General features: G+C 34.1%; 1 protein-coding gene across 3 annotated transcripts in view; it reads right to left on the reverse strand.

The window, feature by feature from the left end:
* The window catches only part of UGGT2 (UDP-glucose glycoprotein glucosyltransferase 2), a 74,758-nt gene that overhangs the window by 34,554 nt on the left and 22,237 nt on the right, over positions 1-17,967 (reverse strand). For all 3 annotated transcript variants that reach the window (XM_056496442.1, XM_056496434.1, XM_056496448.1), the window contains exons 9-19: positions 16,566-16,665; positions 14,053-14,113; positions 10,737-10,828; positions 9,952-10,102; positions 8,835-8,954; positions 6,666-6,751; positions 5,026-5,161; positions 3,369-3,500; positions 2,508-2,672; positions 1,930-2,053; positions 1,738-1,836 (exon numbers count right to left, since the gene is read on the reverse strand). In XM_056496442.1, the coding sequence (XP_056352417.1) occupies positions 1,738-1,836; positions 1,930-2,053; positions 2,508-2,672; positions 3,369-3,500; positions 5,026-5,161; positions 6,666-6,751; positions 8,835-8,954; positions 9,952-10,102; positions 10,737-10,828; positions 14,053-14,113; positions 16,566-16,665 (1,266 nt within the window). The remainder of the gene's footprint in view (positions 1-1,737; positions 1,837-1,929; positions 2,054-2,507; positions 2,673-3,368; positions 3,501-5,025; positions 5,162-6,665; positions 6,752-8,834; positions 8,955-9,951; positions 10,103-10,736; positions 10,829-14,052; positions 14,114-16,565; positions 16,666-17,967) is intronic.

A 17,967-nucleotide genomic window follows, 5' to 3' on the forward strand; every position in this document is an offset into this window, starting at 1 on the left:
CATGTATGTTTGACTGCTGTAAGAATAGTAACATCAGCAGTAAGAATAATCTTTGCCACATCACAATCTTTTGCCCTCTGAATTAAAATAAGATTCTTAGAAAGCATTTTATTACATTAATAGGAGAGAGGCACTAAAAGAGCTGATCCATTATTGCAGCATTGAGACAAGAGGGCCCCAAATATTTAGTTCCAATTAACAAAACCTGTTTTACCAGAGGTTACTTGTTAACTTTTGATGGAGGCTGATCATAAAGCCAGAAATGAGAATAATTAAGTAGTTACAGGACCACATAAACTAGGCTAGTAACTTTCCCTGGCAGCAAAGGGAAAGTCCTTCCACTAAAGGTAGGAAAAAACTTATCATTTCTGGACACAAATGGGAATATACTAAATACAGTCCAAGGAAAGTAAACTACTGTGCAAGTGCACCCACAGATAATTTCTGGTTTTTTTGCTCTATGGTCTCCTGTTCTTTATTTGTCAAAGAAGAGCAATGGTAGGTGAAAAATTCTGCAAAATTATCTGGAGAAGAATATCAGTCTACTCAGGTCTGCCATACATCCCCTAAAACCTAATGCATAGAGACAGAAATTTTCCAAGGTTCTTGTGAGATGCTAGGAAACGGTTATTATTAACTGTTGCTGTGGTCTAGAGAAAAACACTGGGGAGAGAGATTTGAAATGTAGATTCCAGCTTAAAGGTTATATGTTTTACACAAGAGATCTCAGTCTTAGAAATAAGCCTACAGATTGAAAGCCACTCATTTGACAGCTGGGATGTCCCTGTGGTTGTAGATACAGAATCGAATACGAGTCAAATAGCTTTATTTTAAAGAAATTCAAATTTTTGGCATTTCTTTCTGATAATGAATTAAGTAAAACTCTGTAAATACCACATAAAAATCACTGAAAGAAAGCACTTTATTAACAGGGTTATTGTGTCCCTTGATGGACTGATGTAAATGAACAGCTGTTAACTGTCTACTTATAGAATTTCATAAGCCACAGACTATTGTAAAATTCCATGTAGAATTATGACCCCCTTGTTGTAGTTTCTTCTCCCTCAAGGAAAAGTACTTGCATATGCAATGAGAAAATTTTAGATCAAAAAGGATTTGAACTGTACAAAAAATTGAGTTTTAACACAGACAAAACGTATAAATTAATTATAATTTTTCAGAATATAAATTCTATTTATTTTCTACAGAAAGACAAAGGATCATTCAGCAAAATTAAAGGATCTAACTAGAGGAAAAATAAGGAGATACTTAATGGTAATAAATTAGAAACATAATAAATTATTCTGTATATTTGGAAATACCTAACTTTGGTATAAACATACAAACTCTATACATTCTGCACTTGACAATGGTGCAAGTAACAGTCATTTGAAAACCAAACAGACTTCAACATCCTCAAGTAAAATCATATCTGTGGAAGCTGAGTCTATGTTCAAAGTTACAAAAGCCTCGTAAAGCTTTTTAACTTCATGTCTGTAAACCAAAAACAACTAGCTACAGCATCCATCCCATTTCAAAGCTACAAAAAGTAACTACCCTGTTAATTATCATTCATGTTTATAATATGCAGAAATGCTCTGCTTCCTGAAAGAAGATACTGGTATACTGAGAAATGTTTAATTGACATAGAACCTTGGGATATTATACTGGTAAATTTCAACAATTTGTAATAGTAATATATAGATGGATAGATAACCTATACAGAAAATTAATTACCTTTTTTTGTTAAATACTTCATGTTATCTGAAATTACAGCACTTTTATCTTGTGAGTCCAAAAAGGAAAAAGTAGAGAAGTCTTCCACATGAAATGGAACTGCATAATGTAAAACACAAAGTATTAGACTTAAAGAAGACAAAACCAAAAAACAACCTGCACATCATAACAATATCCAAGAAAAGGAGTTACCAGAAGTGGATCTGAAATGTACGTATCTTCTTTCTGCTCCAAGAATAGTGGGGTTTATACGGGAAACTACATGGTTCTGATCCATAAGAAAATCCACTGCATTTACATGATCATCTAACAAACCCTGGAGTAAAAGAAAAACGTAAAATCTCTACCATTAAGACAGATTTTTCAAGACAAACAAAGACCAAGTATTTGTACAATCTTTTAACTGAGCTTAAAGTTTCTGTATACACCAAGTTATGGACAATGTCAGGCCAAAATATATAAATATCACACAGATAGTATTTCAAAATATCAGATACACATTTTTCAATGAACAACAGCAGCACATTCTCAGTTTCTGGTTGAAAAATTCCATATAATGACAATATGCTTAGCTGATCCTTCAGCTTTGAATAATTTCCATATACTGTTTCAAAACCACGATCACAAATGATTGTAACAATGTAATTGCAGGTGTGATATCACTAATTTCAAGCCATCTCATTATAAAAAACCCGTAATACACGAACATGACTGAAACAATTTGCTGTCAAATATCTCATCCTGCACTCGTTCAGAAATGTTAACCATACCATGAACACTGCCCGCTGGAAGAAGCCGCTGGCATCAAAAATCCTCTGAAGAATAAGCGTCTCCAGCTCCGCCGCATCCATCTCCTCTCTGGGAAAGGGCACGCCATTAAACAGCGCTTGAGGCAGCGCGCCCAGGCCACTCTTCTTGTAAAAGGTTGCTCCTGCCTGATCAAATCAGAAATATCACAGGATTAAACAGACTGAGGCTGACTGCAGTAAAAAAATGAAACTAATATCAGGAGAGGATGAACTCTAATCTCCAAGCACTCTTCACTGTCACACCTTGTCATGAGTAGCAGGGACAGCTCAGAAAGCGTTTGGAAACCAAACAGGACAGATGGGACTCATTTGTCAAACAGAATGACAAAAGAAATTATAGATCCATATACGTTGTTGTGAACTTTTCCTTTATCATCTTGCTGAGAAATTGTCTTTTACTTTGCTTAACATTCTTAGCCAAAAAAAAATAAAAATGAAGCAAATAACATTTAAGAAGAATCCTGAGACAGTCAAAGCTGCTTTTACCAAAGAAAAACCCCTAAAAAAACCTCAAAAGGTTTTTACGTTTTTAAGTCAAGCTTTATTTGATAAGAAAGCAGAATTCAAGAGAGACCCCTTTATATGACTACTAGAAAAATACTTGTGGCTCCTGAAAGCAGCAAGCAAGAGTAAATTTTCATAGTGGAAGTAGTAATGCAGAAACCTTTACAACACTTCCATTAATGACTGAATGGTGGCTGAAGAAAAATTTGACTTGAAGGTGCTGTATTTACCTGCTTTAACATTTAGCAATCCTTCAGCTTAGTAAATACATAGAGTATACACTGCAGAATTTCTTACTCAGCATAGGTCTCAACGTACCTTCCTTCCTTCATCATATTCAGAGTGAACATCCAGGATACTCTGAACATCAGCATGGGGGTACTCACTTCTAAGAACATGTTTCACATCATCTACTGTCAAAACATTTCCATCTTTCATTTCATGGTACATCTGTAAGAATTATAACAGAAAGAAATAAAACGTAGTAAGTTGTCAAACACCTTGATAAAATTAATAGAAGTAAATGAACAATAAGTAAGTATAATAATTTTATAGTGCTTTAGCAAATTTTTACTGGTATAATTTTATATTGCTTGTATTGCTATACTGCAGTTTTTAATACTGCTTTAGTAATTATTACCACTGCACATATGCATAATTTTTTATCAGAGCACTGTTCTGACTGATCTATTATTGCACCTTTCCTCTAAATCTGAAGTGGCAAAAGAAATGTGAGCTGAATGTGAAAAATTATTTCTCTCTACTAATTGAAGAGGTAATCTAAATTCTCTCTAACACGGGTAGTTACCTGAATCCATATTAATCGAAGCCTAAACTTGTAGTGATACTTTTTTCTACAGTGATAATTTTTTCTTACCAATGTTTTATTATGTAGACTAATATTTTATTATTTTCATACATTTTTACATACAATAAAATTTGAAGTGAAAATTATTCAGTCAATTTCTTTTCAAATGAGGAACAATATTTTCCTCTATAGCTCTGAATATCTCAAATTTTATTTTATTGCTTCTATTTCTGTTATCTTTCAATTATATCTATCATCTCCCCCTTTTTATATTGTGAAAAAAAGTAAAAAGAGGAATACAACATTTTAAAAATGTAAATAACATTTTTTATCTAGTAATGGATAATTGTTACTCATGCATGTCAGCTCCCTAACATTTGTGGATTTCTCTTCCAAGGTATTCCTAGTTACTTCAACTTCTTTAATCTTAAGGTCTCTAAGTTTGTCCATGACACTATGACATTTTCTAGGCACAAAAGATAAAACCAGAAAACAAATAGAAGAAAAATTGTTATGTATAAATACCATATTCTCTAACTTTTACCCACAGAGCCTTTTCATAGATGGCTCACCTTATTTCTCATCCATTCATCTCTCATCTCTGAAATTCCTGTTTTATGACAATCTGCATTCCCTTACAAAGTTAACCTATCTCATTAAGCTGCAAGCCTGGAATACCTCTGTGTTTTCTGCACCCATGGACAGGTCAAGGATGACCAAAAAAAAGAAATTATCTTACTGTTTCACTTCCTACACGGGACAATAAGAAAGGGTTTTTCAAATCTTATAGGACTGCTGAAGTCATTAAAATCCCTGTACTCCAAAAGACACGGAACGCAAAGACAGGACCATTACATTAACACAAATAATACAGAATAATTTTTCATAATACTAAAAGCTGCAAGGCATTCATCTACTTTTTATATTACTGAAGAAAGCCTCTTGATAGGCAAAATTACAAGAGCAAATTGGTTTCTGCAAGAGGAAAGTATTTCTGCAAATAATTCTGTAGACTATAAATGCTATACATGTTTTTAATACTTCATTTCTGCATAAAGTAAATGCATACGTCTCAGGTTATCACCAGGTAGCAAGATCCTAACTATATAAAAAATTAATAAAGTATAAACCAGAAGTAAATAGCAGATTTCTTCTAAAAGAACTAACATTAATTATTGACATAAAGGCCTGAGAGATGTCAGATTCCTCTGCAATATAATTGAAAGTTCTCCAAAGGGCTACTCCAGCATCTTCATTTCCATCAATTTCTTCTTTTGTATTTAAAACAAAAACAATTCCAATTCTAGAAAAAAATAAAAGAGAGATCATACATTTTATCACAGTATCTGCTTCACACGTATTCTAGTACAAACACAGAAGAACAAAATGTTTGCATTCAAGTGATCTGACCAGCAAGTAGAAATAAAAACCCTGTACCTGGGTGGTGTTTCCATGGCTGTGGGATGACACAAGATACCAGCCATGTATCCCTCATCAGCTCTACAGTGTGCTTAGGTTACCAGCTATGTACTGACTTCACATATACATTTTGCAGCTGACAGCAATTAAGATTTCTGGGAGTCAATAGGGTTTAATCACAGTTTAATACTTTCTCTCCTTACCTGTACAAAGGTTTTGATTGTTTACATTTCTGCCATCATCTCCTAAAGGCTTAATTCTTTGTTTTAGTCTGGGCATTGTCTGTCTTTTATTTTTCCTGAAAGGGATATCTTGAGTAGATGCATGAAGACATCAGTGTGTGCCACTCCTACTAGTCCTTCTCTTGCCTTTTTAACCTCCTGAGCCTTCCACCACCCTGACACTGCCATTCATTTTCTACTCACATCAGTTTTAAACACAGCTACTACTAATCCCTAAATTTCCGTTAATTGAAAGAAAACCCAAAGGAATATGAAGCTTGAGAGGCAAAAAAGGCCTATTGGATGTGGTGAATTGATACTGTTCTCATGTAAAAAGCCAGGACTGAAACTAGCCCATACTATTTTTATGGTCCCCTACGACCCAAACCTTGCTGTGAAAACACACAGAACACTGCAATCTATCTTTCATTATGTTTTTGTAATTGAGTGATAAAAAATTAAGAAAAACAACAACAAAAAAGATAAGAACAAGTAAAATTACAAAGTAAAATGAAACACCTGCAATTTATTGAGACACAAAAAGCCATTTCACAGGAAGATTTTAAATATTTAACATGCAATTCATCTTGCTGAACTTTGGATATCCTTTGGATAAACTGTGAAAATAAATAGCCATTTCTGAGACCAATTTTTTACAACTAGGTATCTCAGATCAACCAGACTGGTCCTCAGAAGTGTCTCTCTCTCAAATGATGACTAGTTCACTTTCAGAAACTCAAAACTCAATAAAGATAATCGCACCTTGTTTTAAGTGTATATATCAAAACAACATTAGATAAAGCAATCTCAACTGAAAGAACTGATTTTTAAAAATTTCCTGAAAGCATGTTTTACATAATTAATATTTTTATTATAATGTAACTTCACAAGGGTGCCCAGTGGGACTATTTCACAAGATAAATTTTTTATCAGACTTTTGCAGTTCATTTTACTCACACTCAGGTATGTTATACCTTGCAATCCATTTACTTAAGAATAGCTAATACCTGAGTAAGCTTGACAAAAATGTGTGTGCCTTACTAAAATCTTGTTGCCTTGGACTTCACTCAAATTCATATCCTTGTCTAGTAGAATAGAAGATGAAGGAGAAAAAAGGAAAGCATCCTTATTTAAAGACTTCTCGTCAAGACTTTCAGTTTTCCTTACCTAAGTGGTACATCATGGTGATAGAATAATTCTGCCAGTTTCATATAATCACCAGTATCTTCTTGGACAGGATCAACAAAAAGTACCTAAGAAGAGCAAACATATCAGGCATCCAATATTTATTTCTTGATGTCTGTTTTTATTTTTTCTTCAGACATAAAATCTAAGACAAGAACATTAATTTCCAAAGGAGCTGTACGCCTCAGCTGTTTTCAATATTTTAGAGCATTCATTGTAAGAAAACATTTATAGTATAAATGCAAATAACACCAGAATTAAAAAATTTGGACAAATGGAGAAAACAGGATTTAACCATTTACTGAACTTCAAATCAAGTAATCCTGCTTTTCTCCTTTGAAATACTTAATGCCATTACTTTGGATTTTTTTAAATAAATTCCATATTTGTTTTAAAAAAATATACCGCTGATTCTTATGCCAGTTCTTTTAACAAACTTTCTCCTGCTGTGAAAACCAAACAAAAATAAACAAACAGAAAATTTTGACTAAAAACTTTGATGGAGCTTTGGGAAAAAATCCTCCCTTTCTGCCTCACATATCTTTGTAGTCACTCTTTCACTTAGTGTATCTTGGAGTATAAAATCAGATCTTTCAGACATGCATAAAATCTAAAACTGGGGTGTGTCTGCACAGGCAAATTATCCTTATGTAGATTTAATGGTGGTATTTGTACCTCATTTATTCAACTTTGCAAAGCTCCCCTTACAATTTATTATATTTGCTAGAGTAGCTGAAATAAAGCAGAATAACTTTTAAACACTCCCCTTCAGATTAGAGTGAAATAGTGTGTTGTAGATTTCTATAATATAGCTCTTGTATTTAACTTTGAATACACAATGCAATCTACTTCATATTACACACATCTTACATTTCATTATAAACATATACTTTTTATTACCTCTTGCTGGTAATTTCATTGTCTTTTTGTACACAAACTTTGCATCACTTCAAGCAACTGCACCAAAGACAAAGGGATTAAGTGCACCCTCAACCGCTTTGCAGAGGACACCAAGCTGAGTGGGGCAGCTGACACACCTGAAGGATTGGAAGCCATTCAGAGGGACCTGGACAGGCTCAAGAAATGGGTCCATAGGAATCTCACTCGACAAGGCTGAGTACAAAGTGCTGACAAAGGCTGGGGCAACTCCCAGTTTATCAGCACAGGCTGGGGCAGAAGCTGGACTTGAGCTGGCAGTGTGCACTCACAGCCCAGAAAGCCAAACATATCCTGGGCTGCATCCAAAGCAGTATGGGCAGCAGGGCCAGGGAGGGCATTCTATCCCTGTGCCATGATGAGACCCCAGGTGCATCTGGGATTCCCAGCACAGGAAAGACATGGAACTCAAGTGGGTCCAAAGAAGAGCCACAAAAACAAGCAGAAGCTGGAGCACCTCTCCAATGAGTATAGGGACACTTACAAGAAGCAGATGGATTTTTTACTAGCAGTAGAGACACTGTAGTGATAGAACAAGGAAGAGCATTTTTAAACTAAAAGAGGGCAGATTCAGACTGAATATGAAGAAATGAGGATGGTGAGACACCGAAGGTGCTTACAGGGGAGCTGGTTCTCAGAGAAGCTGTGGATGGACCACCATTGAAAATGTTAAAGAATAGGCTGGATGAAGTTTTGGTGCCTGGTCATTGCAGGAGAGCTGGACTAGATAACTTTTAATGGTCCACTATAACCCAAACCATTTTATGATTCTATGGCTCATAAGATGACCTTTTGTCATTTTAATTTATCAGCAATAGCTGCTTCCTTAGCTTACTAAGTGATACAGAATGCTATTTACAGAGGAAAAATTAAGACATTATTAATTAGTATGCTTTATAACTTAAATATCTTTGTACCTCAGTTTACCAACCCTATACCATGGACAGCAACCACTACCTCCTCTCATGTTTGATAGTAGTGAATTTGCTATGTATAGCATGGAAAGGAAAATAACTCTCCACAAAACTGTGCCCAAATGGATCTGTAAATCAAACTAATAACCACATATGACTCACTAGATAAAACAATATTCACTACTCTTAGCAGATCCACATAGAAAACTTAGCAATAAATCCAGCAGGTGTATTTTTAATAAACTTTCTGCCCACATATTAACACATAAAATGCAAAAAAACCACAGCTCTCCAAACTTACCAAATTATATAAATTGCGTCTGATCTCCTGTAAAAATCCAGGAAATGTGGGTTTTAGCAGTTCCTGATAGCTTGTAGGCCATGTGCTATAGCTGTGATCTTGTTCTATATTATTAATCCACTAAAACAAAAAAGGCTGCCATTTAGAAAATATGCATTGAACAGTGAGAAAAATATGGGGGCATAATAATACTATAAAATGTCTCCCTTTCTTTTGTTAAATAATAGAAAATAGCTTCTAAATTTTATCTTTGTTTTTTATTTTAAATCAAATTTTTTTTCTGCAGTATAGAATAAAACTAATACTGGATGGAAAAGGAAGAAGTATAAGGATGTGCACAAGGATGTGAATAAAACCATTAAACCATTTTTTTTCAACTGTGACAATTACTTTCATTATGCAAACATCATAACAATGTATCACACAGATGTGTGTAACACAGCATAACCATCTTGTAATCCAAATACAGTATTTATCATCAACCTGCAGCAACAGAACTTTAGATAGATCAAAATAGCCAATTAACATGTGGCTGATTTGTTCCTCTAATCCTTTCTGTGCAAGCTGGGGCAAACAGAAGAATGAAATGCAGCTCTTTCAGGTGCAAGAAAAATAATATTTTAGTCCCTTTTACCCTGGTGTATAACCTTTGTAATGAAACCTGTGTAAATTCTGAAGAAGGGTAAAAATCATAGTCATTGGACAGCTAGAAATAATATATTTAAGTGGCCCATAATTCACTTATCTTGTAAAGTACACTTATACTTGTAAATTACACTTAGAAGTCTAGCATAATATATTATGTAATATTGTGTATCTACATTAACTGCTATAAAAGAAATTCTATAGTTAAGAGTGTGCAACTCCTCTAGATGTAATTTTCTTTTCCTTTAACCACCCTATATCTTAAAATTTTAGTAAGGTATAAACTGGAAAAAAGTATCATAAAAAATATTGAAGGAATATTACCCTTGAAAACATTTTAAACTGTTAATTGATATATATATAGCCTTATGCCTAGTATTTCAATTGCAATACGAAAAAAAAAAAGAAAATCTGTTTCATACAGAGAATTATCAAAGAGGTAATCTCTAAATAAATAACTTTAGTTACTTACTATTATTGAAGAGTGACGAATATCTAGTGCATAATTATTATCTGTAGGATGTATATGCAACCTCATAAATTTACTCAGGGTCTCCCCTTTGATTCCAAGTTCATTAAGGCCATGCATCACTTTTCCTTCCAGTTTAAGTGTCTCTAAAATACTTTTTCAGAAAGATAAAGTACATAATGTCTACAAAGAACTCTTGTCGTGACGTAAAAATTATTTTTAAAACTAGAAACAATCTTCCTGTTAATAGTCTTAGAAATGTTTTCTCTTTATATTCTCCCAGCCTAATGTTTAAAACAACATCAGTTAGTAACACTAGGTCTCTAACTTATTTCAAAACATAATTACAAGTTCAAATTCGGGAATAAAATAACCCCTGAAGTATTCCACAGCACAATAGAACTGGTAAGACTTTGTGACTGCCTTCATGCCTATATTTTCCTGATTTTTAAGTAACAGGGATATGAAAGCATTACTTACTTTTTTATAAAGTACTTTTCACACCTTTTTACAAGCACACGTTAGATTCCTTCCATTTCCAAATCAATTTTACATGGTGACTTGTAAAATTATAGGCAAATTAGAAAACATTCCAAGAGAAAAGGCTATTCTGAACTACTTATACCATGTCAATACAAATAATCAAAGTAAAACCACTGTAAATCAGTATTCCTCCTACTGGAACACTTTCTTGCCCCCAAAATGCAATAGGTGAGATTAGCACCATGAGCACAACTCCCCAGTATTATTAGTAATTCTGTGACCTTCAAACAAAATGTACACCTTACCTAAAGGGATCATAAAAATCCAGGTCAATGTGAAGGCCATTTAGAAATAAACGTGCTTCTCCAGGTTGAATTCCAAGTGTTTCATGGAAATGCTAAAAAGTAAAAAGTATTGCTTACTTATTTAGGTATATGTCTACACTAACACATATAAACACCCTTAAGCAATTCTGCAAAACAGACACATCTAATCTCTTCCACACAACTTCTTCTTTTATCTGAGTGTTGGAAAGAATAATGACCACATATTTTTGAGTGCTATTTAATACATTTCAGACATACAGATATAAATGAAAACAACCTACCTGTACAAGGCAGAGGAAAGGACACATTCTCAGTGTTTGCCAACAGAAAGTGAAAATACACACATACAGAAATACAGCTTGTAAGTTTTAAAATTATTTCTATATATCCATTCAGCAAAGGGAGATGTCATGTATTTCCCTCAGACCTCCACTTGAAACCAGCTTTGTCAATGATTTAACACGTCTTAATTCTGAAAAACGTGCAGTTGAATTGTTTCAGGGAATTAGGATAAAAAGACTAGAAACTTAAAATCTTGTCTAACAGAGGGATCATGGGAAAAAACATAGATGAGAAATGGATAGCATAGCATATCTTTGCTTGGCAAAGAAGATAAAAGATCCACAATAAACAAATACAAGAGGAAAGTGGTATTTAGGGAGTAAAGCATGTATTACCATTTTCCTACAGAGAGCTCTGTGGCACAATACCATTCAGTCTGTAGCAAGATAAGTGACAGGAGCAACAGCAGTAGTGTATTCCAACTCATGACAGAAGGAGCAGTCAGATTTCCAGATCTGCCTGTTCCAATTCTCAGTCACTTGCAAAGTAAAGAAGTTCTGCCTCATGGTCAGGTGGAACTTCCCCATTCATCAGTTTTTGCCTGTTGCCTCCTGTCCTACTGCTCAGCACCACAGAGAAGGGCCTGGCTACACCTTCTTGACACCCTCGCTTCAGATACTTATAGATATTGATAAATCAGAGATGAGATTCTTAATACAATTTTGATGCTAGATATTTGATTGTCTAGAAGTGCATCCACTTTGTCATAAAAATGTTGATGAAGGAGTATTTATTTAGTCATCCAACACTAGAATTTAAGGCTGATAATATTTATGTAGTATTTTCTTGCTAAACTTCAGCAAATTATTGCATTGCAAGTTGTGAGTTCATTTTAATGAGATTTTATTTTTTTCTTTTATCTATAGCAGTTCTTTTTCTATTTCTTGCTTAGGTATCAACTCATTACACCTAAATCATCACATGTCTTTCACTTTTAATAACTTTATTTCCTCCCGTTGCATTTCCTATTCAACTTTTATTATCTTGAGAGGGAATCATCCAGTTACACACAGCATGGGATCATATCTCTCCTGCTGCTAGATGGATGTACTGCAGCTCAAGAATGCACATGACAATTTATTGTGCTCAAGCAGCAGTGTTCAGGAAGTTTCCTTACTTTTATTCAACAAATTTTAGCTTTTAGCTGTTTAAAGGCCTTTAGACTACAGGAAGGATGTGACCTCACATGAAATTAAAACTTAGTGTGATAGGTGCATAAAATCCTCTTGAAGTTAATGTAGGTAATACATCAACGGGATCATAGGAGTGATTCCACTGACCAAGCACACAGATATCCATTGTAAAACTGTAAGTTACTTCTCCCAGTTCTTATATTTAGCAATGGTCAGTTTAATTCCTGACAGATTTTTACTTTTTTTTTTTTTTTCCATTTTGTGATGGAGTATTTTTTGCTTAAGTAGTTTGTTTTGATTTTTGTGTTAATAGAGCTGCAATTAAGGAAAGTAATTGTAAAGCCTTCATCAAGAAACAGGGAAAGTCCTAATACCAACACTCATGCTCTGGAGGAACTATGATCATCAGGGATTTGTTTTGCTTTATGCTGACTATAATCCTAACAACAAAGAGTTATAGCAAAAAGTGTATCTTGGCTGTGTACAGAAAGCAATAAAGTGCAGACACTGATTTCCTCCCTCCAGCAAAAACTACAGAACTTCTCACTATTGCAAGAAACGTGTTGAGCCCACTTTAAGATCTCTGGGAAAATCCAAGGATCAAAGATGCACCCTGAACACAAGGAAGTTGAAGAGCTCAAGGACATGAACTGCTGAAATACATGAGATGTCTTGTCAATATACCAGTCCCATGTGCAGTCATCTGTGGACCAAAACAAGCCCACACAATTGCATAACCATTTACACTCAAGCCTGTCACCATCTGGGCAAGAAATAATCCAGGATGGAAACCTTTACATGAGTTTTGCATGGAGTAGAATTTTAAAACACTTATGTGATATTTTTGGTACAACAGAGATGACAAGTTCTTTATGAGAAGGCTTCATCAGTGCAAGAAGGACATTCTTCATTTTAACTGTTTTGGAAAGTGAAAGAATCTGGAAAAGCTATTCCCCTGGAGATAGGAGTCTTGACAAGGCAAGAGGAAAAGGCTTAAATGGACACAAAGCAAAATGATACACAGAAATGTTGCATAAGTACAAGAGTAACATGAGTAAGGTATAAATCCCTTTCACTACAGTTGGTAGTCTTAACAACATATGAAAATATGTCTTCTGAAGATCAAGACTAAGGACAGTGATATTCCACTGTTCTTATGTCATTTCACATGACCAGTCCTACAAGAATGGTGCCTAACATTTAACTGCAACACTCAACTTGAAAGAAAAAATCCAAACTGAACAGACACAGACATCATGAATTCAACATATATTAAGTGGCGTCTCAGAATAAATCTCAGATCAGTCAAAATCACAGGAACAAGGATTCTTTGTATGGTACAAGGAACAAAAGATGCAGTGGATCAAGGATGAAATCAAAACCACTATCTGCCACAGATGATGTTCAAAACACCCTGCAGAATAGCTTCATTTGTGATTTTGAGAGCGTGGAAAGCTCAAAGTTAGCATGTGCTGACCATAATACAAGCAGCAGCCGTTGATTCAACACCAAAGCTATAGAAAAGTAACTGATACCTATTTTGCTTCCCAGCACACAATCTGTGACTCAACACTCCATGAAAATTGTTTGGCCTTGCCTAATTCTGCAAAACCAAAAGAGAGAATGGAAAAAGTTTCACAAATAGCAGAAAGTGAAATACTTGAATTGCATACTTAAATGTTACCTGTCTCACAACAGATTTTCATAACAATTAGCTGTTTTTCTCTAACAAAAACTGTAAAAGTAACTACAGTAAAGAAATCTCCAGAAGCAGCAAAACAATAGTAGTTCAAATGTCCATCTGAAGAACTAAAACAAACCTTCTGATTTTCTTCTATTTCATTTTGCATTTTCTTGTCTACAGGTACTCTTGTCAGTGATCTGTTAAAATGAAATATTTGCATCACTCAACCACTGCATTTTTTAAAAATCATTATTTTATGTGAAACTGGTATTTTAATTAAACATCCAATGCACTTCAACTGAGGAATGCTGTAATTAAGTCTTAAAAAGATGTGTAGTGCACTATCATAAATACTGAATATCTAATACAAATATCGTTCTGCTTTACTCTAGTGCACCCAGGTTTCAGTTTCAGGCTAATTTTTTTTTGGCAGTAATATCATCAACATATTTTTTACCACTCTCAATGTTCCCTCATAACTTGTTTGCTTTTTTCTGGATGTACATTATAAAAAAGTAAGTTGTTTGGTCGTCTAAATTATTACCTGAATACGTACCATATTTGTATATTTTAAGTTAATATTACTGTCTCCATGGTACTCAACTTTACAGCACAGAGAGCCATGGATTTGTCAGGACAAAGGCAAGGAAAACATGCAAAGAATGACAATTTTAAAATTAGCTGAGACTTACACAAAATAGATTTGCAGATAGAGACCCTTGAAAATGTTAAGCATTCGCAGACAGACAAAGTTTTAGTTTCCTTAGTCATTCCATCTTTCGAAGGTAACACATTGATTTGTCTTTTTTACCTTTTATAAATGTTCAAGAAGACTATTTTATCTTCCTCTGCCATAATGTACTGTATGTGAAGTTTATAATTATCAGGCTTATCAAAATGTTGCTATGACATATATCAGCTGGTACACTGGCTACATCTGATGACATTTTGTAAAATCTACCTCAGACTAACCTTTTCAACTGGAAATACAGGTGGTAAATTAGAAAGAAAATTTCAGAGGAATGGTATAATATTTTTTTATGGTCTAAGGAACTTCATTTTTAAGGAACAAGTAGTATTCTATTTTCAAAACTACAGTTCCAAAATTTGTATATAGCCTTTAAAAACAAATTTTGTGTAATAAAAAATGTTTTTTTTCATAGAAAAATTGTTTGAAACTTACACAGTTTAAAAATACTATAATTATAATAATTGGCTATTTATCTAAAGTGACTAAGCAATATTTCTTCATTTTCTGCTTATTCCAGTTTTTTTTCAAAACTAGTATTTTGACTCATCAGGTTAAGCATGATTAGACTACTAATGAAATATATTCTGTGCACTATTTTTACACAATAATCCTTTGATTTAAGTTGTCAATGTACATCTACTGAATTTAAATTATTTAAATATTTGTAACCTCTAACATTAAAAATAACATGCTAGATTACCATGTTAGAATAAATAACGAAGGATGGAAACAGTCCTTCCCCTTTTAATAATTTTAAAGTCTTCTTACACTCTCACCCAGAAAATATTTGAAGAGTAGGTAAATTGAGCTCTCTAATGCCTCAAATGCACAACAGGAGTTGGAGTGGAATGTAGCAATTTAATGACTTGTAAAATCAATGATTTAAATGTCACCTGGCACACTTCAAAATGACTTTTTCCTGTCCTTTGAAGAACAGAACTGGACTTGAAGTTTGACATTATGTACGCTTCCACTATCTCCTACTGGAAAGCTGAATTTTCAAATTGCTAATCTAAGTGCAAACTTATACCATACTATTTCATAATAATTATGCTTCAGGCATTTTAAAAGGCATTTTGGTTCCTTGACACAAGATGTTACAACAGCAGTTTTTCTATTATGGTGTAGATTTTCTCTTACAGAGAATCGGGGTGACAATGAAATACTGTGATAATTAAACAAGAGTGGCAAAATGTGACAGCACGCTGAGTTAAGAACCCTATTTAGCATCACATTTAATTCAGTAATTCAAGCAAATATTGCTGATAGGATTACATGAAGAACTTATTAAGTATGAAGAAAAGCATTTCTCAATTACAATACTATTGGCTTACAGGAAGAACAATTTTTCATATTAGGAAAGCTAAAATCAGGACATGTTCATTTATTCAATATTTATCTTGATCTTTTATTAAGTAATCTGCTATGGAAGACAGATCTTCCCCAGTAAGAACACTACCATACAATACCAAGGCTTCAATCTCAATAGCAATGTTGTGCTTAGAACTAATGTGTGCGAATGCCTATAAAATTTATTAAAAGCATTTTGCCACTTTCCACTGTGACTAGTTCTGCTATTATGTCAACATAAGCTTTCACCTGGGAAAATATCAGTCCAGTAAAATCCATGAGGACTAAGTGCCTGAAGGATTAGCATGTCCTCATGGCATCTCCTGCATCAGACAGGAAACATTTAAGAGCCTGATCATGAGCTCTGCCTGGAGTTATCTTCTACTCAGTGAAATTGCCTGGAATTCATCTACCAAGCTGTCAAATCTGTCAAATCGAAAATCTGACTGCAGGATTTGGATATAAATCTGTATTACTGTAATTACAGTCAAACACAAACATAAAAATAGCATTTGAAAAAAAAAAAAAAAAAAGCTTAAATATCATACCTGGCTCTTATTGGGAAGTTCTGAGCAATGTCTTTCATTACCTTTAAGGCATCATAAACAGGGGCAGACATAATTCGAGTAGCTGCTTGAAAACTAAGATCTAGGAAGGGGAGAGAAAATAAATTAAAAAAAAAAAAATCACTGGAAATACCACTCAAGCATTATCATTTACAGTCAGAAAACTGTTCCTTATATACATTCTCACTATTTACATATTTTTTGTTTCAATCTCTGATTCAGCAATTATGAAAGTAACATAAGGTTGACATTATATTAACATTAAGGTTAAAAAACTGGTCACGAAAGTTGGAAATACTAAATTCAGGCTTTTCTACAGAATTCTGCTTTACTTTCTTGAACATACACATTATATATGTAATTTCTAAATTTACAGAAACATTCTGAAAATGCCCAGACCATTCATCATGAGGTATTAGGCCATCATCAAAAGGGTAGTACCACTCTCAAACCTAGATACGCACCAATCCACAGACACCCATAACTGCAGGAAAGAGCAAGACCTTTCAGGATCCAGGACTTCACAAGTTTTTCAGGTAACAGATATATTTAATGTAAAAAGCTGCACTGAGCATGTAAATTTCACTTTTCAAAAGGAGCAGAAACTTCACAGAGAAAATGGCAACTCAGGAATGGAAAGTCAAACTACTGTAAAATTTCAGTTCTCAAAAACACCTAGCACATTTTTAAAGGGATCTCATTTTCAGAACAAAGTAAATTTTCAGATAATGGGACAGTTTAAAATTAATCTGTCTATCTACTGAAAAAGCAGTGATGGAATTCAGTTAGCTATCTCTGGAGTCTAATTTGAATGTGATAAATTTTAACATGTAAGACTAGGACAAATCCAATTTTGGTACCAATGGGGTAAGGCAATGCTATACTAGAAGTTCCCATGTACCTTGTATACATCTACATAACTAACTCAAGCAGTGATGGTTTTCCTCATAATTTTCTAGCTAAGACATTTAAGCAAAAACTTAAAGCCTCTGTTTAATCAATTTGAGGAAAGCTGATGCCACATATAGTAAAAAGTGCTGGGCAGAAAGTCATAGAGGATACTGCCTAGTAAAAGTTTGCATCATCAGCTTGAAGCAATCAGGAATTAAAACAAAAGGAAGGCTGAATCAAAGTGAATAAGACATTCCTAGTTTAGCCTGATAGGGTACTTCTTGGCTGAAAAAAAAAGGTAAGAGGTGGAATGTTAACTTCTATTTCTTAATACTTTTAACAAGAAGTATAAAAAGAAATCACTATTAAAAGTAGATTTCAGAGTCCTTTCGACAGGCACATAATGGTGCCTCAGTTGAAGCAACAACACCCAGTTGCAGTTGTTACCACAGATAGTGAGGAACCTGTGAACTTGGGTCATACACTTAAAACC

The sequence above is a fragment of the Oenanthe melanoleuca genome, chromosome 1, assembly GCF_029582105.1.
Source record: "Oenanthe melanoleuca isolate GR-GAL-2019-014 chromosome 1, OMel1.0, whole genome shotgun sequence".
NCBI classification, from domain to species: Eukaryota; Metazoa; Chordata; class Aves; order Passeriformes; family Muscicapidae; genus Oenanthe; species Oenanthe melanoleuca.